General features: G+C 55.6%; 9 protein-coding genes and 1 non-coding gene across 11 annotated transcripts; 7 read left to right on the forward strand and 3 right to left on the reverse strand.

Moving 5' to 3' along the window:
* The first annotated feature begins 67 nt into the window (after positions 1-67).
* Positions 68-3299, forward strand: ISM1 (Isoleucine--tRNA ligase). The gene is made up of 3 exons (XM_047990902.1): positions 68-287; positions 337-2667; positions 2721-3299. Exons 1-3 carry the CDS (start codon positions 238-240, stop codon positions 3187-3189), a joined length of 2850 nt encoding a protein of 949 aa, XP_047846912.1. The 5' UTR covers positions 68-237; the 3' UTR covers positions 3190-3299.
* Positions 3300-3799: 500 nt separating this feature from the next.
* On the forward strand, positions 3800-8131 carry JDV02_009250 (uncharacterized protein). Its single transcript, XM_047990903.1, has one exon. The coding sequence runs from the start codon at positions 4124-4126 to the stop codon at positions 7829-7831; it is 3708 nt and encodes a 1235-aa protein (XP_047846913.1). The 5' UTR covers positions 3800-4123; the 3' UTR covers positions 7832-8131.
* Positions 8132-8979: 848 nt separating this feature from the next.
* JDV02_009251 (uncharacterized protein) lies at positions 8980-9357 on the forward strand (the record flags this gene model as incomplete). The annotated part of the gene is made up of 1 exon (XM_047990904.1): positions 8980-9357. The coding sequence occupies one exon, from the start codon at positions 8980-8982 to the stop codon at positions 9355-9357; it is 378 nt and encodes a 125-aa protein (XP_047846914.1).
* Positions 9358-9781: 424 nt separating this feature from the next.
* JDV02_010886 lies at positions 9782-9896 on the reverse strand. Its single transcript, XR_007157336.1, has one exon. It is a non-coding gene; the product is annotated as a 5S ribosomal RNA (ribosomal RNA).
* JDV02_009252 (uncharacterized protein) lies at positions 9818-12224 on the reverse strand. Its single transcript, XM_047990905.1, has one exon. The coding sequence runs from the start codon at positions 11960-11962 to the stop codon at positions 10154-10156; it is 1809 nt and encodes a 602-aa protein (XP_047846915.1). The 5' UTR covers positions 11963-12224; the 3' UTR covers positions 9818-10153.
* Positions 12225-12427: 203 nt separating this feature from the next.
* On the forward strand, positions 12428-13733 carry JDV02_009253 (uncharacterized protein). 2 transcript variants are annotated; one of them, XM_047990906.1, is made up of 3 exons: positions 12428-12550; positions 12785-12850; positions 12971-13733. In XM_047990906.1, exon 3 carries the CDS (start codon positions 13326-13328, stop codon positions 13725-13727), a length of 402 nt encoding a protein of 133 aa, XP_047846916.1. In that variant the 5' UTR covers positions 12428-12550; positions 12785-12850; positions 12971-13325; the 3' UTR covers positions 13728-13733. The 2 variants fall into 2 exon arrangements, with proteins under 2 accessions (XP_047846916.1, XP_047846917.1); XM_047990907.1 differs by lacking the exon at positions 12428-12550 and having other exon boundaries at positions 12551-12850; positions 12924-13733.
* Positions 13734-14981: 1248 nt separating this feature from the next.
* JDV02_009254 (uncharacterized protein) lies at positions 14982-16747 on the forward strand (the record flags this gene model as incomplete). Its single annotated transcript, XM_047990908.1, has 2 exons — positions 14982-15428; positions 15515-16747. The coding sequence occupies 2 exons, from the start codon at positions 14982-14984 to the stop codon at positions 16745-16747; spliced, it is 1680 nt and encodes a 559-aa protein (XP_047846918.1).
* A 612-nt stretch (positions 16748-17359) lies between these two features.
* Positions 17360-19280, forward strand: JDV02_009255 (uncharacterized protein; the record flags this gene model as incomplete). The annotated part of the gene is made up of 7 exons (XM_047990909.1): positions 17360-17787; positions 17859-18258; positions 18326-18599; positions 18664-18746; positions 18805-18829; positions 18897-19166; positions 19261-19280. The coding sequence occupies 7 exons, from the start codon at positions 17360-17362 to the stop codon at positions 19278-19280; spliced, it is 1500 nt and encodes a 499-aa protein (XP_047846919.1).
* Positions 19281-21872: 2592 nt separating this feature from the next.
* On the reverse strand, positions 21873-24661 carry SAC1 (Phosphoinositide phosphatase sac1). The gene is made up of 3 exons (XM_047990910.1): positions 24103-24661; positions 22309-24041; positions 21873-22240 (listed from the first exon to the last, which is right to left on the reverse strand). The coding sequence occupies exons 1-3, from the start codon at positions 24326-24328 to the stop codon at positions 22070-22072; spliced, it is 2130 nt and encodes a 709-aa protein (XP_047846920.1). The 5' UTR covers positions 24329-24661; the 3' UTR covers positions 21873-22069.
* Positions 24662-25394: 733 nt separating this feature from the next.
* YPT52 (GTP-binding protein of the rab/ypt) lies at positions 25395-26286 on the forward strand (the record flags this gene model as incomplete). The annotated part of the gene is made up of 5 exons (XM_047990911.1): positions 25395-25467; positions 25526-25545; positions 25607-25633; positions 25685-25876; positions 25939-26286. The coding sequence occupies 5 exons, from the start codon at positions 25395-25397 to the stop codon at positions 26284-26286; spliced, it is 660 nt and encodes a 219-aa protein (XP_047846921.1).
* Between the last annotated feature and the right edge of the window lie 820 nt (positions 26287-27106).

Consider the following 27106-nt stretch of genomic DNA (forward strand, 5'->3'; position numbering starts at 1 on the left):
CGTCCAGCCCGACCAATTGCCCCACGTTCGGGCGTGCGCACACGGAGCTGCGCTAGCGCTGGAGCGAGTACGGACCCTTGCAGGGGAATGATGGAACGCGGCCAGCTCCAGTGCCTGGGCGCAACACCAACCAAAAATCTCAACCTGCTGCCGCCAGACATCGCGATTGCGACCGCGCGCGCTGCCCCGTGAAGCCTGACCCTAGAGGCTGCTTCTCGGCATGGTTTGGCATCCATAATGTCGAAATCATGGAAGGCAACGCTCAAGCTTCCGCGCTCAAGCTTTCCGTGAGTTCCAATACCTCGACGGACCGCAACTGATGCTAACCTGCTGCAGCGCCCGGCCGAACCCAAAGCTTCAACGGCAGTACCTACGCGAGTGCACCGAAGACCTGTACCAGTGGCAGACGGCGAATCGACCCCATGACGACCCCTTCATACTCCATGATGGGCCGCCCTACGCCAATGGCCCTCTGCATATTGGGCACTCCATCAACAAGATCCTCAAGGACATGATCCTCAGAGTGCAGGTTCAGAATGGGCGGCGAGTTTTGTATAGACCGAGCTGGGACTGCCACGGGCTGCCCATAGAGATGAAGGCTCTCGGTGCCAGCTCTGGCAAGGGCATGAGCCCTGTCAAGGTCCGCGAATCTGCGAGGCGTCTGGCTACCAAGACGGTAACGGAACAGATGAAGGGCTTCCAGTCCTTCGGAGTCATGGCGGATTGGGAGAACAAGTGGACCACGATGGATCGCGAATTCGAGATCAGACAACTCCGTGTCTTTCAAAAGATGGTCCACCACGGGCTCATCTACCGCAAGCACAAACCCGTGTACTGGTCCATCTCGTCACGGACTGCGTTGGCTGAAGCCGAGCTCGAGTACAAGGATGACCACGTGTCCCACACTGCATACGTCAAGTTCCCCATTACTGCCGACTGCACTGCTATCCCGGAATTGGCGGGCTTTCAGGGACGCCTCTACGCCGCTGTTTGGACGACGACGCCATGGACACTACCTGCCAACAGGGCCATCGCGGTGCATAGCGGTCTGTCATACTCTGTGCTTCAAGTTGGAGACTATGGCCTTCTTGTTGCATCGTCTCGCGTGGAGGCAGTGAGGGGGTATCTACCCAAGTTCGAAGTCGTAGTTGAGGGCTTGCCTGGCTCACGACTCGCGGGCCTTTCCTACTGGAACAAGCTGCGTGGGAAAAATGCCCCCAAACAGCCCATCGTCCACGCCGACTTTGTAACCGAGGACTCCGGTACTGGCCTCGTCCACATGGCTCCAGGTCACGGTCAGGACGATTACGAGGTTTGCTCGAAGATCGGCATTGAAGCCTTCGCCCCAATCAATGATGAGGGTTTCTTCACAGAGGAGGCCTACCCCGACCAGCCTGAATTGCTGACAGCGGCTCCATCGATTCTGGATGGAGGCGGCCGAGCGGTCCTGGATCTTATGGCAGAGGATGTCTTGGGGACGCACGACCTGGTGCACAAGTATCCGTATGACTGGCGAACCAAAAAGCCCGTCGTGGTCAGGGCGACTGCGCAGTGGTTCGCAGACGTGGGGGGAATCAAGGATGGTTCTCTCAAGGCGTTGAAGGACGTGCGCTTCGTGCCCGAGTCGGGCAGAGTTCGTCTTGAAAGCTTCGTCAAGGGCCGCAGTGAATGGTGCATCTCTCGACAGCGCTCCTGGGGCGTTCCGATTCCAGCGCTGTACAACGCTGACGGAGACTCTGTCATGACGGAGGAGTCCATCGAGCACATCATATCCGTCATGTCGCAACGGTCGTCAGACGCCTGGTTCTCCGACAGCCCGGACGATCAGGCGTGGGTGGCACCGTCTCTGAAAGGGCCGCATCGTCGTGGCACAGACACCATGGATGTCTGGTTCGACAGCGGCAGCAGCTGGACGGAGATCAACCGTCCGGTTGATATGTATCTCGAAGGCTCGGACCAGCACCGCGGATGGTTCCAGTCGAGTCTGTTGACGTATATCGCAGGCCAAAAGGCAGACGGCAAGACAGACGACGAAGTTGTTTCGCCATTCAAGACCCTCATTACCCATGGATTCACTTTGGACTCACAGGGAAAGAAGATGTCAAAGTCGCTGGGCAATACCATTGTGCCGGAAGAGGTCATTGACGGCCGCCTACTGCCGCCTGTCAAAGGCAAGGGTAAGGGTAATGATGGCCCCAAGTTTGATGCACTTGGACCCGATGCGCTGCGACTGTGGGCGGCGAGCAGCGACTTTACGACGGATATTCTCATCGGGCCGTCCATCTTGCAGCCCGTACACAATGCTCTCATCAAGCACCGCACGATTCTCAAAATGATTCTCGGGTCGCTGCATCGGTCGGCCCGCCAAGCGCCTCTCACCAAGCTTGACCAGATTGCCCTATTACAGCTGTCTGAGGTTTCCAAGCAGAGCTGGGAGGCGGTGAACAACTACGAATTCCATAAGGCCACCGCTTTGGTCAACCGCTGGGTTGCGACGGACTTGTCCGCTTTCTACCTGGAAGCCTTGAAGGACCGACTTTACTGCGGCGACGGTGGTGGTGCGTTGGAACCAATCTTTGTGGGATTCCTGCGGATGCTGGCACCCATCACGCCGATTTTGGTCGAGGAAGCTTGGGCTCATCGACCGTCGTGGATGGCCGAGGACAGGTAAGACCAAAGCCTGCGAGGAGACAAGACGAGCTGCTGACAGGATGTAACAGCTCTCTGCAGCACCCAGCGCGCCAACTGTACCATGAACCCTTGGTAGATCCAGCCCGTTTGGCGATTCATCCTGACAAGCTACGTGTGGACATGCCGGCCTTGTCTGCGGTCCACGATGCTGTCAAAGGTGGGCTGGAGCAAGCACGAGAAGCCAAGGCACTCGGAAGCTCCCTGCAGTGCTCGGTGGTCATAGCTACCGAAGATGCTGCGCTCACGGCCACCTTGAAGGACTACATGGATGAACTGGATGCCATGTATGTGGTGTCGCACGTGGAGCTCAACACGGTGCTTCCTGAGGAAAGGCCTTGGTGCTATAGCAAGCCTATTGAGCTACAAGGCGATCACAAGGGCACGGTGCACGTGCTCCCGCCGAAGCAGGCCAAATGTTCGCGATGCTGGCGGTACGTTGCAGAGGAGGATGATGGCATCTGCGGGCGGTGTGAAGAGGTGATCGCTGCTGCGGACTGAAATTCTCGATATACCCGAAACTTGTATTATATGGAGGGAATGAGACGATAGCTGGATGTACAACATGTATGTATAGGCCGCGGTCGGCAATTAGAGACAGCTCTGTGTCATGATACCAGCATATCCTAGTTATGCACGGCTGGACAGGTGGCGCCAGTCGAAGCCGCTTGCGTAGGCGAACGCACGCGTGGCTCGCCGACAGTGAAGACACCTAAATGGTGACATGTGAAAGCTATGGAGGGTGCGGAGAGAAGAGCAGAGCTGCGGATGCTGCTGCAGAGGGATGCCCGTTCCATAACCCAACCACATGACGGACTGACTGGAAGCTGGGCTCTCTCTCCCAGGCAACCAGGGCCGTGGCTGGCTGGTGTCCTTGCATCCGCTGTGGCGCTGTGCGCCCCTAGTGGACCCAGCGCCCAGCGGGCACCCCCGATTTGAGGAGCCGACGCCTGCAGTGCCGTTCCCGCCCCATTCTCTCAGCGGACTGGGGCGGCGTCATGTCCACCTATCCAGAAGGTGAGCCTGGTGCGCTGTCGGGCCAGTGAGTGACGTGACGCCCCCCTAATAAGGTACCTTCCATACCGTGATCTTTTCTCCCACACTTCGTCGTCGGCACATGCCAACTCGGACCGTCGCCCCTCCAGATCCCGTTCAACCACAGCTCTAACGCTCGCCACTGGGAATTGCACCCTGCCGCATCGCATCGCATCTCGCTCCCGCAGCATCGAGCCCCTCCGCCGACAAGCAAGACGAGACCCTCGCCGGCCCAACTCTGTCAAAGCTTAGTCCTGGCCGGGAGCTCTCGGTCAGCTTTACCTTACCGCAATCCGCTGCCCTCCCTCCGGACACGACGCAGTCATGTCGCATTGCCGCTGAAGATAGTTGTCGAGATAAAACGACTCTTGCTGCTGCAGCATGCGTCCGCCTAGCTGCCATGGCAGACCACGATGCTGCGCATGCTCCGACGAATGGCCGCAGGCTGTTGACGCCCGAGAGTCGCTCAAGGGCCAGCTACGAGACGGGCGAATCGAGCGCAACAGGCGGTCTGCGTGATGCGACTCCTTCGTCGTCGGACCGCCGTCTGCTCGAGGTTCCCCGCAGTGTCGAGCTACCCCGAAGCTCGAGCCCCGACTACGATCGCCACAACGCCGGCGCCGCGCCCGCGACTCGAGGGGCCGGCCTTCGAAGGAAGATTCGGCCTCGGTCCGGTGGCGGGTTCCTGCTGCAGGACAAAGCCGCCGCACACCGAGACCTGAGCCATCGACACCCTGTCCGCGAAGCCAGCCATCACAAGGCGAGGGCGTCGCCCGCGCCGCGCACGCCCGAGTCCTCGCGAGCCAGAGCCGGCCGAGAACACACTCCCGGAGAGCCTTCTGACGCTGGATCAGGACGCGGCGCAACATCGTCTAATGGCTCGCTGGGTAGATCGCCGGCGACCTCGCCGGTAGAAGACCTTGATGATCCCTACTCGCAAGCTTCGCTGCCGAAGCGGAACACTGCCGGGCTCGATGTCGATGCCGCGCGGATTGTGCACATGGCTCTTAACCTTTCCGAATCTCGCAGGCTCGCGGCGCGCCGCACCGTCTCTCGCGGCACGCCCCCGAGACTCGCGCCTGTGCCGGATGGCAGCTCTGGTAGTGCTTTGCGGCAGCATCTCCAGCAACAGCGCAGGACCTCCAGAAATATAAGTCCCAAACCGGGCCAAGCTCTTTCGCCGAGAGTATCGTCCGCCGCGGCGCTGGGAACTCCTTTACAAGCATCCTTTGATGCCGGCCACGACATCCAGTACCGATATCACTTCTCCCCGTCCACTTTGGCACGGGCACAGAAGGCAAAAGAGCACCTGGAGCTTATGGCGCAGTACAGGCGACTTTTGGAAACGCTCCCACCCCTCAAACCTGGTTTCGAACGGCAGGTGACGGCCGTAAGCCCACCAGGTACGGCAATCGCAGGCCGAGGCATCAAATTTGGATCACGCGAACCGCCACCGCCAGTCCTGGGTCGTCAATATAACCCCTTGCAGTATATCCGCAATCGCAAGATACGGGCCCGGGAGCGCAAGGTCATCGATGGTGAGAGGCAAGGCTTTGGAGATGTCGAAGGGGTCCGGCTGTGGGTGGACAAGGTATACTCAAGATCATCATCCGTCGACTCGACCGCTGAGGGGGATGTGTTCTCTATGCCCCTATACCCTGGTGCCGACGACGCAGAGCCTCAAACGTCGCCAGATAGCAGCTCGAAGGCGGTGACCCGTGTTCGACGCCCACGGGTTGACTGGTTCATCGAGCCATGCGATATGATTGCTGACGCGTACTGGCTGGAGCGAAACGACCATAAGCACCTTATTGAGGACCGCCAGTGGCGCAAGATCTTCCCTCCGCCAGCTGAGCTATCCCGACCGGCGACCCGGGAAGCGGAGGACAGGAGGCTCCCAGCTGTTGGCCTTGATCCAGCCAACGCCCAAGAGCTGTGGGGCGTGAACATCACAAAGGTGGACACGGGCATGTCGCAAGGCAGCACCAAAGACCGGGCCAAGCACAGGTTCCAGAACATGCGAGCATTCCCGCACCGGCACACCGGCTCCATCCCAGTCCATCACCACGACTTCTTGCGGCTCACGAGGGATTCTGGCTCGGACTTGTCAGAGAGCGAGAATGAAGGACATGACGACATCCGGAGAAAACCCAGGGTTGGCCGGCGTGGAACCATCTCAAGCGACGCCAATGACCTGCTGGAGAAACAGATGCTAGAAATGATCGCCAAGGAGGCACGTGAACAGGGCGTGGCCGAATCCTCCGTCGCGGCAGAAACTTCTGGCTTACCTATGGCTACGATTCCCGAAAGGAATACCCTGTCGCCGATACCTAGTCGCTTGCATAGTAGGAAGGGCTCTTTAGCGGATGGCAGCGATTCCGATGCTAAAGGCACCTTGAACATATCGCGCCTGGCGTCGGCACCCCAGCATCAGCAAGTCCGTCACGATGATGCACCATCGAGGAAGACACTCCAGAAGGTCTCATCGGTGCCTACGTCTCCAGAGCTCCGCCCATCCAAGGATGGAGGGGAACCTGGCCTCATCAGCACTCAGCTTTCCCCGCCATGGAGCCGTGCTGGATCGCCGACCAGAAATCCCATCAGCAAAATCAGGAAAATCATGCGAGACAAGAATGGGGATCTCGCAAACTCGCCCATGGTGTCCGAGCAAGATCAAGATGGAGATTATCGCCTGCTGACTGCCGAGGCCGCCATGACGTCGGACAAGGTGGTCGTGCCGGATAGGCGTCGGTCCAGCCCGACCAAAAAGTCTGCGTCTGAGCGACCGTCTGAGCCGTGGCGAACGCATCGAAGCTCGGGAAGCCTTCAGCTGCGACCGGATGACCAAGGCCGCCGTGGGATGTTCAAGGGTCCTCGGATTGATACTGTCATTCGAGGAGGCGTCTCGAAGCTGGGAGATATGCTCTGGAAGAAGGAGGGGTCGGGAGAATCTCAGCCGGAACTGGAATCTACTGATGAGTCGGGAAGCGAGCGGGCAAGAGGGCGACAGAGGAGCTCACTGTCGCTGTCTGGAAAGGAAAACAGTACGACCCCCGATGAAAACCGTCAGCTGCCGAAGCATTTCCTAGACTCGATGCCCGAGTTCAATCACGCCCCTGGCCACTCGCGTAGCACCGGAGATGCGACGCCATCGGGGTCCGCAAACCACAGTCGCAAGTCATCGCGTTTCGACCTTTTGAAACCTCCGTGGATCGACCCTCGAAGCGCATCCTCGTCCATCTCTCCACCTAGCATTAGGAGAGGCCGCGTCGGCGACTCAGACGCGTCTGAGTCCGACTCAAGGCACGAGAGTATTTCAGACCAGGTTCGAGATGCGGACAAGCGACCGAATGATTCCCTTGCACCGCCGTTACACGATGGCGGCGGCCGGCGGCAGAGTCGACATTGGTCGATCGCGGACAAAGAGCGCTCTACTGAGCAAGCCCAGCTGTCGAGGCGTGAGATTGCACGCATGAAAGCCCTCATCTTGAGCTCCGGCATCAAGGCCATGGAGATCAGCAGGCGGGCGAACGAGTTTCACAAACCATTTGGCCATCAGAGCCTGGCTGCCAAAGGCGCGCCTGTGGGAACGACATGCACTGGGTTCGGGTGGGCTGACATTGCCCAGCTCAGTGACGACAAGCAGCTGTCGACACGGACGGTCACGTTCTGCGAGCTCTACCCGCTAGCAGCCCAATGCCTTGGAGGCGCCATCCAGGCGTCGGGCCAGCGGTGGCAGGTGTCCGCCGACCGCTTCGCGCATAGAACGAGCCCTGATCTGCAGCAGCGCATCGGCGAAATGCGCTCCCGCCTGGTCGATGACCTCTCAGAGCTGGCTCGCGCAGCGGCCGATCAGGCCGACGAGACGGGTCGAGATCTGGCGCTCGGGCAGCCACTCAAGGTGAAGCACGTGGTCGACGTCATCGAGAAGATGATGCGCAGGAGACGCCGCCGGCTGCGCTGGCTGCGGCGCGCCCTGTGGCTGACGGTCGAGTGGCTGCTCGTCGGGTTCATGTGGTACGTCTGGTTCGTCGTCATGATCCTGCGCGTCTTTCTCGGCGTGGGCAAGGGGGTGTGGAGGGGCGTAAGGTGGCTGTTGTGGCTGTAGTCGCTGTCCGTTGGGCGACATGACATGCATATATATACGGTGGTTTCGAGACCGCGGTGGCAGCTGTATAGCGGTTGTTTGTTTTTGGATGCCTACATAACTACATCGCGCTTGGATCGTTGCTCGTTGATACCCAACTTTTTTAGTCTTTACCGGAGATTGCTCTTTTCTTTTAATCTAATCATCACGTCGCCTTTTTCCTGGCCTTTTCCTTGGTTGTTGAGATACGCTGCATTGGAGACCCCTTGCCAATCGATAGGTAATGGACAGTAGTGTAGGACGGCGTGTCCATCTCCCTCGAACATGAATATTGGGGAGGGTTTCCCTCCCAACGGCCTATGGTGTGGGGTGCCCTCATTCTCTCAACTAGAGCCTGCCTGGTCGACCGACTGCCGTCGTTGTGTGAGTGTCACGCAGAGAAGTGTTCGCAATGTTACTGTCGTGGCCGCTTCGGTTAGATAACCCTTTGCGTACTTTGTATCCATCAATGCATGAAAAAGGCCGCCGGGTGTGACCGGGCGACTTGGCTGTCCGCGGAGACGCAACGCTCAAGACCACAGACGACGCAAGGGAGAACCCTCTAGCAACACGAATGTAGTATAGTACCTGTTTCTGCTGGGTTTATAGGATGCTCCCGACAAATTGGGCGTATAGTGTTTCGCTTCTATAGACGGCAAGGTCCTGGGCATGTCGCCCACCGGTGGTGGTGGCTTGGAAGTGAACTTCATGTTTATTGGACTGTCATGCTAGGAGAAGGGGGTTTTCCGTGCGTGGCCTGACCGTGAAGCTCATGATCGGGCATGAATTCTCATGCGCTTGCGTGGCATAGGGCGTGTGTTTTCGCCGAGCCTCATGCTCCCTTCTATGTCTGCCCTCCCCCTATTGTACCTCATACTAGATCGGAAAGCACGAGGATACTCCGAGCATATCGCCGCAGCAACCTCTTCAATCTAGGCGTCATCATGTCATATACTCTTGCCAAGAGTATGGTTGAATGCGAGTCTACCCATCTCTCAATGATTATTTAAAGTCATGGACTCTCCGTCGTCCACGCAACTTCTCTGGCCATCTCGTCTGCCACCATCCTCCTACCACCAGACGTTTTTTCCAACTTAAAAGCAAGAGTCATCACCTATCGTCGCGCTACAATGATGAAGGGCACCATCTTCTTCACCACCGCCTTGGCTTCGATGCCTTGGCTCCTGGCGCTCGCACCAGCTTGCATGGCTCAACCCGTCGATGCATCATCATCGGCCAACGTTGTCGAGCCGACTAGTCCGCCAGCCAACTCTACCGCTCCGGCGCCCACGCTACTGTCATGGATTGAACAGCCTTCTGACGTTGAGCTGGAGAAGAATGGATGTTATGACATGGCCAACGAGGAGACATGTGGCACGCTGTTCTACTGCCTCTCTTACGATGCCACATTGGAGATGCCGAATGATAAGAAATACACAGACGACAAGGCATGCTTCGACGCGCATGAAGAATATCCGCAGCATAAGGCTATGCCAGCCAATGCCTGAGCCATTGTCACATGGCATATGTGGGAAGTTCCTCTCTCTGCAAGGACATTCGGGATAGAAGGGCCGGGGCAGATAGATGGATGGAAAGTCATTCCCTCGCGCTGTTCAGTGGATGCGTTCTTTTGTAGCACGTACAGCCACAATTTCACGCCCAGTCAGTAAGAACGACCGATGCATGTCATGCCTGAGTGACATAATAGTGCTCGCCGATATTTCTCTGCGTTTCGCCATGGATTGCTCGGTCCAGTCGGTCGGTGGGAAATGTAGGTAATACCTGACCGATGAGCCCACTCACGTTGACGAACCCGCATATGTTAGTTATCACCACACATGCATAGGAACATCAACAAGGAGACAACGACAGTCGGTTCATGAGGTACGGACCAAGGAGGAGAGCAAAAATGTGGCATCGCAAAAAAAAAAAAACATACAACACCGGGGATTCGCTGGTCGTCACCGTCCCAGCTACTAATCCGGCGCTCACCAACTTGTCCTGGGAGATCGGACGGGATCCCGATTTTTATGGTGGCTCTGGTCGTATGTATTCGCCAACCGAGCAAAATCAGAATATATGCTTATAGTCCTCCTACATGGAATGCGCTTGACTAAAGTTTGGGCTAAATGAAAGTGCATGAACACATATACACAGAAGATGATGACACAGCTTTCCGACCTCGTTCCCATGTTCTCATGCATCCGGAAGCCAGACTGCACATTTGGAGTCGGCGCGCGTGAGCCTGTTGACGCTCCTATGCCATGACAGCGCTTCCAGCGACAATCACAAGCGACCGCCGGGCTACCTGGTAATCTCAAAGTCCGTCATGACCGCCGCGTGGTCCGACGTCCACTCGTTGTCTTGGTGGTCCGGCTCGGGCTTTGGGCTCCCTACGACAACCGTCTCTGAGCTCAGTACCCGTAGGCCCTTGTGAAATATGAAGTCGATGCGATCCTTCGGCTCGGACCGGCCTTCGTTCGTCAGGTAGATGGGGGACCAGGTGATGCCGGGCTGCTCTATCGGGTTCTCGTGCACTGCTCGATATGAATCCACCAGTCCAGCCATCTGGGGATACATCGATGTCGGCCACTTGACAGACCCTATGCCGCAATGGAGATCCTTGGCGGCGTCTGTCCAATCCAGGTGAGAAGGCGCGTTGAAGTCTCCGGTGAGAAGCACGGGGACCTTGTCGGCTCGCGTGAGCTGCTCCTTCATGCGGTCTGTGATCTCGTGCATCTGGCCAGTGCGACCAGACTGAGCCTCTCGGTTCAAGACGATCTCTTTTTCCATCTTGTCGAAGCAAAAGTCGTACGGCCCGTACGGCGTGTACCCCAGGTGCGCATTCCATATGATGATGTCCTTGTCGCGGCCCAGTTGGACTCGGACCGCGCCCGCGTTCGACGTCGGCGTATACACCTCAGCAATGGGATACCGAGAAATGATGCCGACGTCGTTTCCCTGCCAGTAGTCCCACCCCAGTGCCTGCGCGAGCCGTATCGCATGGCCACCTGTGCTCTCTTGCAGGCCGACGAGGTCCACGTCAGTCTCGCTCAGAAAGCGGACTTGTTTGTTGTGGTAGTCATTGACCTGTGTGCCTCCGAACCACAAGTTGAACGACAGGACCCTCAAGCGGCTGACAAGGAGAGACCCCGAGTCAACAATCGGAATCGTGACGGTCAACTGAGCTTTGGACCCATCGGACGCGGCAGCCTCGATTGTCACCTCTGCATTGCCCGTGGACGACGCACTCGGAGTCCCCGACAGCGTTCCATCAGTCGATAGGGAAACCCAACTAGCGCTTGATGAGGCTTTCAATATGCTGAACTTGGTCTTGGCATCCGGTGGGTTGGCGAGAAGGCCGCGTATGCTGGCCTTGAACGGCTCACCATGCTGGGCGTTGGCCGTCTTGAACTTATCGACGATGAACTTGATGGGGCCCTTTCCGGGGAGAAAGATCTCAATCGGATTAGCGAGCCACTTGTACCCATTGTCCTCGAGAAAATAGGCTTTGTAGTCGCCAGGCTGTAGCTTCGATACTGGAATATGGAGCGTTCCCTCGCCGTCAGGCGCCCAGTCCCACGCCAGTGAAGCAGGCCCCTGCTCTTGGTTGTCGGGACCACCTCCGCGGGCGTGATAGACTCCAATCCAATTTTTGGGCTTTGGTCGATCGGTTGAGTATTTAAAGGTGAAGGGTTGCTCTTGCTCAACAATAGATAAAGAGCCTTGACCAGCTACCAGAGTAGCCTCGATGGGGTCTGCGAGCCACTTGTAGCCGTCATCTGCGAGAAAATACGCCTTGTATTTGCCAGACGGTAGCGACGATGTGGAGAGCCGCACGGAACCCTGACTGTCTGGAGCATAGGCCCATGCTAAGGAGTCTTCGACGTGCTTCTGGTCGTCTGGGCCGCCACCAGAAGCTCGATAGAGACCGACCCAGTTCTTTGGACCTGGTTTATCCGTGTTATAGTCAAAGGTGGATGGCGGAGCGCTGGAGCGATAGACAAGGCCACCCGACAAGGTGATGATGCCAGCGGGGCTCGGGCGACCTTGACTCAAACCGAACAGGACGGCCAAAGTGGCCACCCTGATGATGGCTGTGATAGGTATCATAATGAGAGCACTCTGAGGAGGTGGCTCTGATCAGATAATAGAGACGCCCCTGGCACCGGATTTAAGGACTGTGTCAGTCAGGCCTGTGTAACGTTGACATGATGGAATGGAGGCTTCCGGTCGTTCAAGTAGAACGAGCCATATCCGACTCGTCGGCATATCGAGAGCCATTTTCCCTCCGGTCCGGGCATGGATATGAGGAGACGGACAAAATCCGTTCAAGGGCTGCAGCCGTCGCATTTGCCAATTGCGCCCGGTCTGGTCTGGTGGCGGCGTGTCGGGTGAGAGTCGAGGCACGAAAAAGGCGTTGGGTTGTCGCACTTACAGCGGGCCCGTGATGGCAGCATGTGCCGCCGCATGCAGCTCACGCGTCTCAGTTCAACCTGTTGGGCGTTGTGCCGCCAACTGAAATGGGGCCTCCCTCCCATCAGCATCAGCAACACGTTGGCTGTGCATGCGGGCCCGCCCAGGGCCCCCTTGCCAACCAACAATCAAAGCGCCGAGACGCGTGCGTGCATCAACCGATACCACATCGCCGTTGGTCGTGTGACCAAGTCGTTGCAACTGCCCTTTCCCATCAATGCTCAGGTCCGTTATAACGTTGCTATGAAGCATTGATTTTTTCAAAAGCCCTCGGAGGCATAGGAAACTCCACGATAGAACAAAGTTTCCTTTCCCCCTGTCTCCTCTATTGTACAGTATACATGGTTCCTTCTGCCGCTTGATCGGCCACGAGGTCGACCAGACTGCACATTGACACCTCGAGAGCTTCGTCGGCGATAACTTTCTTGGCTGCGCCTGTGGGCTGACCAGATATGCAAGGATCCTTTTTTTTTTCTCTCATCCTTCCTTCCCGCGTGAGGAGCAATACGAAGCTTGACCAGTGAGGTGAGAGAACATACAACGGCGAATCTCCTGACTGTCTCTGATGAAGCAGACGGACGGCTCGGCGTTTCCCTAGATGTAGCCAAGCTTACCAATTTGTCTAAGCGTTTATTTGCGGCGCAGGCTGATGAAGGTAAGCGACATACTCTTGGCTTCGGCAAGTCAAAATCTCGAATGGCATTTTCCCGCATTGGACGTTGGCGGCGGAAAGCCTCGCCAGCCTCACGAGATTGCTTTCTCGAGGCACCAGACGGGCAAGGTTCACCGTGTAGCCTAAATATGTTCGCCCCTGCGAGGCACATCAATAAGGGAGAGAGAAAACAAGTATAAAAGCTGCTCTTAGAACCTGCTTTAGCTCTTGAATTCGATACCTGCTTTAACAGACTCCTCACTCAAGTTTTCACACATACACGAACAAACAACAACTTCAACGCACGTGTGTTTTGTTTCTTCAGGACCATCCAAATCTACCTTCAACATGAAGCTCCTCAACATCCTCCTCATGACGGCGCTCCAAGTCAGCTGCGGACTGGCTACTCCCGTCGACGCTGCCTCCGAGCAGTGCGGTGCCTTGGGCGTCATGGAGGTTGACACCTCCAAGATCCCTGATGGTGTTGACCGTGGAGACATCCGCAAGTGTGCCGAGCACCCCGTTGCGGGATCTCCGAACCCCCTCTCCAAGCGCGACTGCTGGTACGGCAAGAGCTCTGGCTGCTCCAAGGGCTACTGCTGGAAGACGTGCGGTGGCACGGGACAGTGGTGCTGGACTGCTTTCAACGACGGATACGGCAACTGGATCGGGTGCCAAAACGACGGCCAGTGCAACACCAACCAGGCTTGTGGCATCGGAAACTGCAAGACCTGCGGATGCAGCTGCTAAGCAATCCTCTTATGCCCCAGCAGGTTGCACGGAGGAAATCTTAAAACCTGGGCCTTGGGGGACTTTGACTTTCTTGACTGGTTCGGCCGGACTGTGTTTCTTTTTATGTATATTACCGACCTCTTTCACTCTTTGAAATACAATTTTTGCTCCTCCATAATACGCACGTAATGCTCTATTGTCTGCGGCGATGCCATTGTGAATTATCCGGTCCATGTATAGACTCAGGGGCATAGCCGCCGTAGTCAATGCTAAACGCCGAGGCGCCGACTGCTGGGACGGACGACGGTCCGATCCACCACTGTAAACTGCAAGTGCCTTTAGAGCAAATGTCTTATTGAATCTGACCCTCCTGCCAGGGGCAGAAGAAGCAGTCTTACCAAGCCTATGCGGTCAACGCAGTGACGCCGGAAATGGCCGCTTCTGGCAAATGCCGACGTTGCGGCAGCGGCTTATAGCCAGTAACTACGTTAAGTTAGGAGCTGCTCGGGCCGTCGCGAGATTGATTGATTGCTGACTATTATTATGCGGCGGGGGTCCCGCAGTCGCCGTTTTACTTGTTTTGGTGATGCGGAACCGCCGTTAAAAGCCCGCCCGGCAATGCACCAGGGTCTCGGGTGATGTGGACACGATCCTTCCTGTGAGTGAGACGTCGCCGCATTGGTTGTAGAGGCGGCTCATCGGCCGAGTTCCAAGCGCAATGCGACGCTGTTTCTGACAGGCCCGTCTTTCTTCTACGGTACAGCATGCCACACTTTCCTTTTGGCGGGCGGACATAACAGGCAATGAATGGCACGGGATCAGAGCTGAAGGCAAGTTTGATACCCCTGCGCATATGCGTGCTGCTGTTGGTTCCATCTTGCAACGAATCGCCCAATTACCTACACGGCCGTGCTGCTGCTGATGTGGTGGGACTTTTGTGCTGAGGCTCATACGTATGTATGTATGCACACCTTCGGACCCAACATGCGACAACTTGTTGCCTGCAGATTCTTCAGCCGCGTCATGTCATCATCAACAAGACTCCGCATCTCGGACCGCCTTGAGGCAATCCCGCTGCGTCATTGATGCTACGTCTGGACCGACCTCGCCGCCTCCGACTCGACTATCAAGCGGATATTACGATTTTTGGAAGCGCTATTCTCCGGCCACGCCTTCTGGCAAGGTGTAATTGACTGTCGTTGGACTGCAAGAAGGTTCCGAGACGCTTCCGCACTTTCCTTGCTTAGGTCCCGCGACTGGGCGCGTTCGACTATGCAAGACTTGATAACGACTCTGAATCTGCTTGCGGGTACCTTGTTCCTGGTCTGGATAACGGCTCGGACAGTCGACGTCCGCAACGGCGGCGCATCAGACAGACCGTATTTCGAATCCTCCACGGCCTACGACTGGGGGGCATACGGGATCCGTCCGCAACAGATTTATCAAACCTTCCCACAACGGTCGCCGAAGCCGAACCTTGTGCTGCAAAAAGAGTATTGCGATCCTGGCTTCGTCTTCCTCAACAAGCGAGCTGATCATCACGGAGACGCCCCTTTTATGATTTTCGATAATGGTGCCAACTTGGTTTGGATGCCTGAAAGCCAATGGCACGGCATCAGTGCTACAGATGTCACGGTACAGCAGTACAATGGGCGTAACTACATCGTATTTTTGCAGCTAGATTCCTCTTCAAATCGTGGCGCTGAGCGCTACATTCTGGTAAGTCTCGAGACTCGACGGCCAGAGAAAACGGAGTTGTTCAGCACGACATCATACGCACGCTGGACCTTGCTAACTCTCAGCAGTTAGACGAGTCGTATCAGGTCTTCATGGAAGTTCGGCCCGTGGGACACTTCTCTGGCTCGCTGCGGGGACTTCGACTCACCGACAATGGCAGCGCCATCATCAGCTATACGAACCGTACCAGAAGCGACATGACTCACAGTTCCTCTTTGACAGAGGAAAGATATGAGAGTACCTTCCAAGAAATAGGTCTCGAGTCCGGAATACTGCTTTTCCAATGGCGTTCAGCGTCCACTGTGGCGTCTATCAACAGTGTCGATAAGAGCAGCAGCGGAGACTATCTGGTAGCAGGATCGTTCTCCGGAAATAACGCGGTCGTTTGCGTCAGCCACAAGAACGGGCGTATCCTTTGGCAACTCGGTGGCTCTGAAAGTAGTTTCAAAGACACATCGGGCGGCGTTGCCGTTCGGTTTTCCGGAAGACACCATGCAAATTATCTCGAAGACGACAAAAGACTCGTCATCCTTGATCACGGGGCGACTAATTTCGTGAGGTCCACTAGCAACCTGCCTAACTCTCAAGTCCTGGAGGTTCACCTTGATCTGGAGCGAATGATCGCCTCAGCAAGCAAGGCTTACCCGACCACAACGGACATATCAAGCCCTTCGTCCATCCAGTTTCTACATAGTAGGAATACTCTACTTGGCTTTGGCGACAAAGCCTCTTTCAAAGAAGTGGCGGAGGGCGATGCTGTCTGCGAGATCCATTTTGCCCCCCGCAAGATGCAAACGTTGCATCAGATTCCTGGTGTGGCAGCTCTCACTGAGAGACAACACTACCAAATTTCCAAGTATAAATGGGTCGGCAAGCCAAACACTCTACCTCAAGTCGCGGTTGATCCCGAAGAAAAGGCACTTTATGTAAGTTGGAATGGCGCCACGACCATTGACGCCTGGGTCCTCCAAAGCGGACGCAAAGGAGACAGCGACACTTGGTTCGACCTTGTTCGGGTGCCAAAGAAACAATTTGAGACCAAGATTCCTATTCCCCGCCACTCGGAAGATATCCTTCGCGTCGTGGCGCTGGACCACGAATGGAAAGTAGCAGCATACTCCAGGACTGTGTCGAAGCATACAAAGACTACTCTGGCATCTCACAGACCCGAACGAATTCCCTCATGGGTGGTCACAAGTTTGAGTGTGGGGTTTTTTGGCGTCTACGCCTACAGGAGATTTAGCAAGTCGAGGTATACGCGCCGTTCAGAGTTTGTAACTGAGAAGGGCGCGCGTCCATAGCACAAGCTTTGGGTAGTAGATAGGTCTCTCAGTCCCTCGCGGACAAAGGCGGGCCTCCCTCACGAGGCCAACCTCAAGGCTGGGCCTGGCGGCGACGACCATGACGGCGGGTTGTATTTACTAAATCGCGGCCCGACTTCATGATTGATGACATGGTCGGCGATGGCATGTTAACGTTGACCGTCGTAACAAAGCACTCAGCATCCTCGCCTTGACAGTGCTACATACCCAGACAGTCTGATACGGCGTTCCATACAATGTCTGGCCTTCAACATCAACATCAGTCTTTCTTCACGCTCTTAACAGACAGCCCAACCATCCCACGACGGCTAGTGCAGATATAAGCGCTACAACTTGAAGTTCTAAGCTTTTGCTTTTCTTTGAAAGATCGGGGCCCGGCGATGTTTCAGCAGAAATGACAGTATCGGCGCCTCAATATACGTAGGGCTGACATGCATCAAGCCAGCTGGATATGCAATTGAAGGAAACCCCGCACAGGTGTAACAGCATCTCATCATCACTACCCACCTAACGCAATTCAGTTCGGTGTCACCATCCTGCCTCACAACTGTTTGACGAAGTGGCCCCTCCCCCAGCGTTCGTGTATCCGATATGGAGGCTCTCGTAGCTTTTGGACTGGCATGCAATGTCATGCAGGTCATCAATTTCGCACACGAGGCAGTCAAGGTTGGAAAAACGATATACGAGACGGGAAGCCTCGATCCCGATCTGGCCGCTACCACCGGGAGCCTTACAAATAGCTTCGAGGACTTGAAGACGGCGCTGGAGAAGGCCCCAAAACCCTTGAGCAAAGACGACCGAGAGTTGCTCGACATTGCACAAACGAGTTTAGATACAGCAACTGCTCTGAAAGCAGAGCTGGACAAGATTGCCGAATTGTTGCCCGAGGGTAAGGCCGCAGCCGCATTTCGGGCATGGCTGAGGGCGGCATTGGGCGGCAAAAGAAGGGTCGAGAAATTGGATAAATTCATGCGCTCGCATCAAGCTGTCCTCGAGACCAGACTCCTTGTTAGGCTTTGGTAAGTCTACACTCTACGCAGACAGGGGTCATCGGAGCAAATGTGAATCGAGGCTGACGCTTTCTGCACAGTACTAAAGCTGATGCCATACTACTCCAGAATGATGAGCATTTCAGCGGTCTGGGCACAGCCCTGCAGGGTTTTGTACAGGCTCGTGCGCGTGATCAGACGTCTCTAGACAAACTCATCAGGGACGAGTCAACTTCAGTGAAGGCACATGTCAGCAGCCAGGCCGCACAGCTGCAACGCTCAACGGCGCAAAATATTGCTTCTGAGTCGTCGAGAATCCGAGAACAGATCGATTCCCGCTTGGAGAGAATGATACTCGTGAAAAGCACCAAGGAAGAGCAGCAAAATTTGTGTGACTGTTTGCGATACCAGGATATGAACGAACGCAGAAATCTCATCAAGAGACCGCATGAAGACACCTTTGAATGGATATTCCGCTCGGACAGCCATCACTCAGAAGCGGTGCGAATACACTTCACAAAATATTGCCCCTGTGAGGTGAGGCTTTGTCTGACCGAGCCTTTTACAGACTCCGTTCGAGACTCCGGAGAGACGCTGGGATGACTTCGAAACCTGGCTATCTGCCCAAGGAAATCGGCCATACTGGATTCGTGGCAAGGCTGGTTCCGGAAAAAGCACGCTCATGAAATTTCTGTGTGAAAATCCACAAACGAGGGTGATCTTAGGTGATTCACAGCAAGCAAAAATCGTTATCTCCGACTTCCTCTGGGCGTTTGGACAACCTCTTCAGAAGAATATCAAAGGCATCCTTTGCTCTCTGCTTCATCAACTGCTGCTCGAGGGTGAGACACTACCGGATGGGGTGCTGGAGACCTTTGACAACGCGAGGCTCAAGAGATCCACTAGTGACTGGTCAAGCGAAGAGCTCGAAGCCATCCTTTTCTATGCATTATCGGCTCAGTCACGTCACGTATGCATTTTTCTCGACGGTATTGACGAGTTGGAGCCGCAATACGACCAGACAGAACTGATCAGGCTCGTTCACAGACTGTGCGCCATCGCAGACGTAAAAGTTTGTCTTTCTAGTCGATCAGAGGCTCTATTGGAACAGGCCCTTGCCGCGAGCCCGGGACTCCAAGTTCAGGACTTGACTTGGCTCGATATTAAGAAGTACACCAACGACACGCTTCAGAATCTATTCGTCAACGACGACGAATCTCTCTTCGACTTTACCTCGTCGGTCTGCAAGAAGGCTAATGGGGTTTTCCTATGGGTGTTCCTGGCACTCAAGAGCATACGGACTGGGATTACTAATGATGATGATATAAACGAACTGGAACGTCGCCTGGAGTCGCTACCAAACGAACTGCATCAGCTGTATCAGCATATGTGGCAGCGCCTGAACGAAAGTGAGCCAATCTACCGCGAAGAGGCAGCCCAACTTTTTAACCTCATCCTCGAGAATCTGGAACAAAATCCTTACAAAGGCTGTCTTGACCATAGCTTTGGACTACGTCACCTGACCTTAGCCTTTTGCCCATCTCTTGCAGCAAGTGTCCTAAAAAATGACGGTAACCTAGAGTCAGTATTGGAAGATGTAAACCGCGCTCGTGAGAGGACTATGCGCCGTCTGAGATCACGATGTGCTGGCTTACTAGAAGTACGGCGACCCCAGCTATACACAGAGGGGACTATCCTGTTTGTCCATCGCTCCGCCGAGGAATTTCTGCGGGGGACCGTCGAGGGGCAGCAAATACTGCAAGCCGATCAGTCCTCAGAGGAAACCCGCCTATTCAATCTCTATCAGGCCCTTCTTGCCCGTACAAAACTTTCCATATATGAGAAGAAGCTCAGCAACGTGAGAAGCCCGTTTTCTGCCTCTCATGCGGAGGAGCACTGGGCGGAAGGGAATCAAGAAATACTTGACCCTGACTTCGCACTCGTTAACGCGTACCGCTCGTTCATGCGCCCAAGGCGACGACTTCCAGACGAGAAAGTAACGGAGTTCCTTCAGCTGTCAAGAGCGCTGTATGAGTATGGCGGATGGGAGCTAGATGCAGGGAGATCTGTCGCCTTCTATTTCGAATGTCGGTTTAGGAAAGACTTCCTGGGTGTCGCAGCTTCCGCTGGCTTCTTACGGCACGTCTCCACTGAATTAGCACGTCTTGAGTCAGAGACACCGGATAAAATGAGGGTCTCAAGTCGGTACAAAGACTATTTGTTGCGCGCTGCTTGCTCAGGCAGCTGTTTCGCACGCGGCCCTCCACCCGATGGCATTTCGAAATTTATGAGCTCAGTCCTCGACGGTCACATCGCAGCTCCGTCAGATGCGAGATTCGATCGCATGGTAAGAGCCGCACCCAGAGATTGGCTCTACTACAAGAAGTTCAGCATCATTGAATGTTTTCTCTCTGGCCCGTTCGGTTTCAGGAAACTTTGGAGGAGCTCTTTCAGTGCCGTCCTGACCGATCTGCTCAAGGCAGGATGCAGTACGTCCGATCGCTCGTTCATGGTTTTATACAACCATGACATGTACGAATCCTCCAAATTTCTGTGTACGGAAGAATGGTCGATCAATCGAGATTGGAACTACGTCGTTGGCGAAGCTGCAATCACTCTCATCGTTGAGGCCAGTTTGTCATTCATATTGAAGTTGTGCCTGGAGTGTTATATCAAAAGCTTCCCCGAGTTTCGAGATATATACGACATCTCGGAGATCAAGACAGCGACTATGTCGACGTTCGCAAGGCCTCTTGGATTCATCCTTTCTCCTGAGGGAAGTCTGTCTTCTCTTGACACAAGTCTGTCTTCGGAAGATTATCCGGAGGTTTTGATTCCTTCCACAAAGGCGGACAGTGAGTTGATACAAGACTGTCTCTCCAACTTTCAAGTTGGCGGCTCTGGTTACCGCCGGTTCGTATTCCCGGACCTTTCAACTCGACTCGAGCAAATAGCGGCAACAGCACAGCGTAGCAATCTTCGCAATCTCGAACAGTCTCTCGTCAGAGCCGGATATCTGATTTCGGCGGAGGAAATGGAGAAGAACTGGCCACCAAGGCCGTATTCGCCGGAACCGGAGGATGCCGGTGAGAGAAATTGAAGGCATTTTTCTCCAACGCCCTCTATCTACTTGTCTATGCCAAATTCAGTCCGACAGAGAAACAGCGTATACGGTATAGAAAGCATTACATCCACATGCAGACTCAATGCAAACAATGAAGATGATTTTTTTCAGAGAGCGACTGTTTGTACACAACCTGTTTTCTATCCGGCCTCCAGCTCCTTCATGCCAAGGCCTGTCTGCCGCTACCAACCTGCCAACAATCACTCTCCTTTATTTTTATTTCTACTTTTCATTTTTCTTACAAAAAAAACAGAAATATCAGGAACGGGGTGGCTTCATGATATGGCAACACTTCGCGTTCTTAGCTTTGGCCGCCCTGGCCTTTGCTGCCTCCTGCGCCTCAGCCAGCTCCTTCTTGTGGCGGCACTGTTGGCTGCAGGGCTTATACTGAAGATGTCCCGTGAGGTTCACAGGCACAATCTTCACCCTGGCTTTGCACCTGCCGAGGACGCCCCCGCCCCTACCCGCCGCCTCCTGGCAAATCTTGGGTTCCTCGCGGCCATGGCGCACCTCCTTCTTGCACTGGGGGCACTGTTGTGTCCAGATCCCGAGGCTGCACATGGTTGTTGTCCTTTGCTCTTGAGGTCGTCGGGGAAATGGGTAGTGGTGGGTGGGGCCTTAAGTATATGCAAGGCAATGGTGAACTGTGTTGGTTGAACGAAAGAGTGTTGAGGTCAACTTTGGTGTCCGGAAAGAGTGTTGCAAAGCCAACTTTGGGGTTATGGTTGTTGCTGTTGTTGGTTGACTCGAGGCATGAGAGAGGCGATCAAGGTCATGGTTATATATCTGCGTAGAAACGTACGAAAAGAGGCTCTCAAAGAGTGTTCGTTCACGGCGTTCATCTTCGGTTCCTGCACGTTCTGACGTTCACGTCCCCATGTGTCGCTTTGTCCAATACCATCTTGAGTGGTCAAGGGGCCTGCAACAAACAGCTCACTCAACGCTCGTGCGTCGGCACAAGGCTTCAAAGACAGCATCTGTCCATTCACATTGGCCAAAGACGGGCGAACACGGCGCGTGCACGGGGGTCATCGCATTGAGATGATTAGGACTCTGTTTCCTCTAGTACCCGGCGGAACGACGCTTCTATGAGTTCTATTCAGAACAGGGGCTTGAGAGGAAACATAGAAAGAGCCAGACAAGAAAGGCCACTAGAGAAAAGTACGAAAGATAAGACATGAACGGCAGCTATTCAATCCTCTTTTTGCCTTCCTCAGCATTAAGGTAGCGCGCAGTGCTGAGTCCTCTTTCATGCCGCGTCACAAACGGCCCAATGACAGCGTCTTTGCGGGCCTTGGAGAAGTGCTCCGTGTAGCCATCTACGGCAAAGTGGCGAGGGTTGAGTCGCGGCCAGTTAACCTAGAACAAAATGCGTCAGCCAACATGTCCTGGGTTTGAGATATCGAGGATTGGGCGAAGTGGCTTACATAGAGCATGCCATGGGTCCAGATAAAGTAGAAGCAGTACGCAGCCACAGCGCTCCAGAAGAGGATAAAGATGCGCATGGGGAGGACCCTCGCGTCCGGATCGCGTTTGGTCAAGATGCCGACGAGAACGATAAAGACGCTGAACGCCAGAACGTAGGGGATGGACTGGATCATCAACGGGCGCCTGTCAATGAAGACGAGGTTCGTGCCGATGTTAGTCTCTCCCGGCTGGTAGGCTCCCAGAAACAGGTCAAACGAGTCCTGACGCGGACCGTCCCTAAAGTTGTTGAGGTAGTAGCGTGTGATGCCGATTCGGGCGTCTTGCAAAGCGCCGACCTTTGTGCGCTTTCCTGTGCGGGTGACGTCTGTCTTCATGGCGCCGGTGCCCGAGTACGAGGAAGAGACGATATCGGCGTTGTCAGCCCATATGTTGCGGAAGATGTGCTCAAACGCCTGGTCCTCATCGCGGAACGAGGAGCCGGGGGTCATGAGGCCAGCCTGCTCGAAGATGCGATCTAATACATGCCGGCCAAAGATACTTTGAACGACATTAGTCCGATCGAGGCAGTCCATGCAGTTGGTGCGCATGACGCTGGTTTGCAGGCTGCGGACATCAATCCGTCCGTCAACATTGGCGGGCGTGTCGACACCTCGGAAGTAGCCCTGGGTGGCGAGCGCCTCCTGAAGCTTATCAACGAGAGCGTATGCCTTGTGCATTTTCATGCCCTTGGTTTCGGCATGGTAGTCAAAGTAAATGTAGTGCAGACGGTCAAATTGTTGCTGCTTCGACCCGGGCTGGATCGTGGTGAACTTTTCGTCGGTCAGCCGATCGGCTTCATGGCGCTCCCTTGGGCCCGAGACCAGAGCCTCCACCATCTTCTCATACGATTCCTTGACTCTGCACTCGCGGCCTTTCTGGTTGACAAGGTTGATGAGGTAGTTGTCGCCGTAGATACGGATTTGCTCATCAAAGTGCTTCACGGCCGCAGGAGTGGCAGCCTCGGTGCTGCGAACCTGCAGCTTGGGGACGTAGCGCAAACTGTTGATCTCGGACCAGTAGGTCGGGACGCTTCCTCGGGTCTGGACGTAGGACATGATCTGCATCTCCTGACCAGCCGAGGCGCCAAACTTGCCGCTCTGCATATCGGTGCTGCCAGCGAAGCCACCTAGGCCGCTGCTACTATCGTTGAGGATCACGACCTGTTCTGTCTCATTGTAGTTTGCGACATGACCGTCTTCATCAACACCACGTGTAAAGTATCTCGTACCGCCGCGGTAGCGAGATCTGCGGGAGATGAGGATGAGCGTCAAGGGTGTATTCTTGAAGCGCGTGGGCTTGATCTCGAGCATGCCGAATATGCATGGCAGGATGTATGGGTCGATCCCGGTTTGCGTGCCGGGTTGGTTCCTAGAGCCTCGTCTGCGGAACTCTATGAGGTCCGTCTGCAGATACTTGTTGAAGAAGAAGCGATCGTCTGTTCTCATCCACAACGGACTGGCGTTGTCGGCTTGCGATTGGCGCTGGAAGGAGTTGGTGAGATCGATCGAGTAGGAAAAGTACATGGGCCCGTTCTGCAAGAATGTCTTGAGGAGGCCGATGAAGGTGTCCTCGTCGGGGTCGTGAATCTGGCGCTCGCGCATGGGGAGGACCTCAGTTGCGATAACCTTGTACACCATGTGGCCCTTGAGGCGGCCCATGGGCTGGGCCTTGCTAATGACTATGACATACTTGTCTACCAGATGTATTAGTCTTGCGTCTGGACAGCGCCATGGGAGAGAGCGAGTTGGACCGACCTAGGCGCAGCTGGATGATGCCCAGGATGCCAGCAACGCTCGAGACGCGAGAGGCGCGCTTGCCCGCCTGGAGGGCAGCGTCTGCTAGACGGACGTCGCCGGTAGGTCTATCGATGAGAAGCGCGGGCGCATCGGGCGACGAAGGCGAGGTGAAGGTGTAGGCATCGTTGGTGACCTTGATGTTGATGTCCCGGTAAGGGAGCTTGGATGCGGCAAAGGGCGGCATTACGAACGATGACAGCGGCCAGACCTGTCGCCGACAACGTGAAGCTTATGTGCAAATTGCAAATCGCGACGAGTTGCTGCGGTGCGGCGTCGTGCTTGCGCCCATGCGAAGCGTTGCGGGTTGGCGAAGTGGTATTGATGGGACGTTGCGGCGATGATGCCAACGAGGCTTACCAGCTTATTAACGTTAGTTAGTACAGCGCCAGCTCGACGAGAGCGCGCTGGCGTGTGTTCCTGGCACCACCCCGATAGCCCACCACCCGCAATGGAAATCGCGGCAGGATTGCGTTGTCGTCACAGCGCAGCCACAGGGGGCAATGGTGGGGCTCGGCCCTGAAGACGAACATCCATTGCGAGAGCTCTGCCCTGCTGGATGCATCCATGTGGCGGGTCCCGCCCCAGGGGAACCGCCGGGCTCAAGCTGCCACTAAGAGTGCCCGGACCTCGGGGCCACTGGCGTGTGAAGCGTCCGCCCCAGCGCTGACATTTGATAGGAGAGGCGGGCGGGCTGCCCTGCCCTGGGCTGGGCTGGGTTGAGCCTCAGAGGGGCTTGGGCGCTTACCTAAGGCGGCGGCGACAAGCCGCAGCGGGACCGCCTGCTTCCACCAAGAGCCCTAGCACGAAGTATGGTAGGGAAGTACACACGCTGGGCCGGGCGCAGGTGACCTCCCCAAGCCACCCCATCAGCGGACCACCTGGGCATCCACCATTCAGTCCCCCGAAGCACTGCCGCCATTCATTCAACCATCCGCCCGTCTTCCCGGCAGCCTGACGTGTGTTCGTACGTACACCTCCAGGCACTCGCCCACCCACGACCATCCATCCACCTCCCCCCGCGACGTCGCCGCCAACCGCACACGACGAACCTATCCCTCGCAACGAACGCTCCGATATTTTCTGCGACCCCCCGCCATCGCGCGACCCATCTCGAGCGCATTCCGCAACCGACTCGCATCCGTTCGTCGTTGGACTGCGATTGTTGTTGAGCTATTGACGCTCGCCATCCGCCTCCCCGCCACACTCGATCTCCATCTCGACCCCGTTGCGCAACCCCAGAGTCAGGCGATATGGCAGCTCGAGGACCTGCCGGCGGTCGCGGCATGAATAGCCGCTTCGCGCAGTTCAAGCTCGTTCTGCTCGGTGCGTCCAAATCTGCGTCTCCTCGTCATCGTCGTCACAGGCTAACATGTGCCAATAGGAGAGTCTGCTGTCGGAAAGGTGCATATTGCCGGTCGACATAGAGCCTGTGACTGATTTGCTGACCGAGTACATTCTGCAGAGCTCAATAGTCCTGCGATTCGTCAAGGTACCATGGACGACGATACTGCAGTGTGCTCGATGCTGACTGGCGTCCCAGGACCAATTTGACTCGTTTAGAGAATCTACCATCGGGGCCGCTTTCCTCACCCAGACCATCTCTCTCGATGAGAACACCACAGTCAAGTTTGAGATCTGGGACACAGCCGGCCAGGAGCGGTACAAGTCGCTCGCGCCCATGTACTACCGTAATGCCAACTGCGCCGTTGTTGTCTACGACATTACACAATCCGTACGTCGCATCCGGTCCCTCGAGGAAGCACCAGCCATACGCTAACATGTGTTGAATCAAAGGCATCTCTGGATAAGGCAAAGGCATGGGTCAAGGAACTGCAACGTCAAGCCAACGAGAACATTATCATCGCGCTCGCTGGCAACAAGCTGGACTTGGTCAACGAGCAACCCGACAAGCGGGCCATTTCCACGGCCGACGCCGAGGCCTACGCACGGGAGGCCGGGCTTCTCTTCTTCGAGACATCGGCAAAGACGGCCGAGAATGTCCGCGAGCTGTTCACTGCCATCGCCAAGAAGCTCCCGCTGGACCAGGTTGGCCCCAGGCATGCCCGCCCCGGCCAGCGACCGGGCGTCAACCTGGCCCCCGAGAATGCCAACACCAACGTCAGCGGCCCGTGCAGCTGCTAAGTAATTTATGATATTGCCTATGGCTGCGCTGGAGCGGTGCCGCTAGCCTCCTTGCACATCTCGGGTGTCTCCATGGGATGGTTGTCGGGTTTACGTTGAGGATAGACTGACAGCGGCGACTGAGTCTTGGCCTGCGCCTATGTGCTCAAGTACCATGTATGTTTCTCGGAGTCATGGGATTGGAGGGTTCTTCATCGGCAGACATTTCTATTGCGTATGTGCCCTTTTCCGTCTTAATATACACACTATATTCCCCGCCCGCGACAGGAGGCGGCACCCTAGAGTGCTTTTTAACGCGATGATTCAGTGGTGGACGGTGGCCGTTGGCGACAGGGCATAGGAGCCATCGTCATTTCACCTATTGAATATGAGACGTCCCCTCGAGTCCGGAAGTCGTCAATGAGCTTTGCATATAGGCGGTACCCGTCTCACTCGACACGATCAAGCGGGACCACCGGACCGCCCGGATGCACCCCCCCCCAGTAAATGGCTAACAGAGGGTCACGGCATGTCTAGTTTACTTTGCGGCATAACAGTAACAGAGCGCAGACAGAGAGACATAATATCTACGCAGATAATCTAGTTGCCAGTCCTGTCTTGGGGGGGTGTGTTTTTTCTCTCTCTTTTTTTTTTTGGTTCCTGTCGCAAGGCACAGCCAGTGTAGAGTCTAAATGGAGGCTGGGAGCATGAAGGTGTGGTTGCGTCACTCCCGGTTCCTGCCGCGACAAGGTCCGGAGCTGCTTTAGCCGAACTTTTGCCTGAGCGTTTTTGTCTGCCGAGCCATCGCCAAACGGCCGAGCTCCCACCTGCAAACTACACG

The sequence above is a fragment of the Purpureocillium takamizusanense genome, chromosome 9 (assembly GCF_022605165.1).
Source record: "Purpureocillium takamizusanense chromosome 9, complete sequence".
Classification (NCBI taxonomy): domain Eukaryota; kingdom Fungi; phylum Ascomycota; class Sordariomycetes; order Hypocreales; family Ophiocordycipitaceae; genus Purpureocillium; species Purpureocillium takamizusanense.

What these genes read in the sequence shown, in the direction of transcription:
- SAC1 (XM_047990910.1), bottom strand. Translation starts at nt 24,328, where the DNA reads ATGCCGCCCTTTGCCGCATCCAAGCTCCCTTACCGGGACATCAACATC. An exon ending in CATCATCCAGCTGCGCCTAG is followed by an intron (nt 24,042 to 24,102) that starts GTCGGTCCAACT and finishes TACATCTGGTAG; the next exon opens with ACAAGTATGTCATAGTCATT. An exon ending in GGACCCATGGCATGCTCTAT is followed by an intron (nt 22,241 to 22,308) that starts GTAAGCCACTTC and finishes ATTTTGTTCTAG; the next exon opens with GTTAACTGGCCGCGACTCAA.
- JDV02_009252 (XM_047990905.1), bottom strand. Translation starts at nt 11,962, where the DNA reads ATGATACCTATCACAGCCATCATCAGGGTGGCCACTTTGGCCGTCCTG.
- JDV02_009253 (XM_047990906.1), top strand. Translation starts at nt 13,326, where the DNA reads ATGAAGCTCCTCAACATCCTCCTCATGACGGCGCTCCAAGTCAGCTGC.
- ISM1 (XM_047990902.1), top strand. Translation starts at nt 238, where the DNA reads ATGTCGAAATCATGGAAGGCAACGCTCAAGCTTCCGCGCTCAAGCTTT. An exon ending in CTTCCGCGCTCAAGCTTTCC is followed by an intron (nt 288 to 336) that starts GTGAGTTCCAAT and finishes AACCTGCTGCAG; the next exon opens with CGCCCGGCCGAACCCAAAGC. An exon ending in TCGTGGATGGCCGAGGACAG is followed by an intron (nt 2,668 to 2,720) that starts GTAAGACCAAAG and finishes AGGATGTAACAG; the next exon opens with CTCTCTGCAGCACCCAGCGC.
- JDV02_009250 (XM_047990903.1), top strand. Translation starts at nt 4,124, where the DNA reads ATGGCAGACCACGATGCTGCGCATGCTCCGACGAATGGCCGCAGGCTG.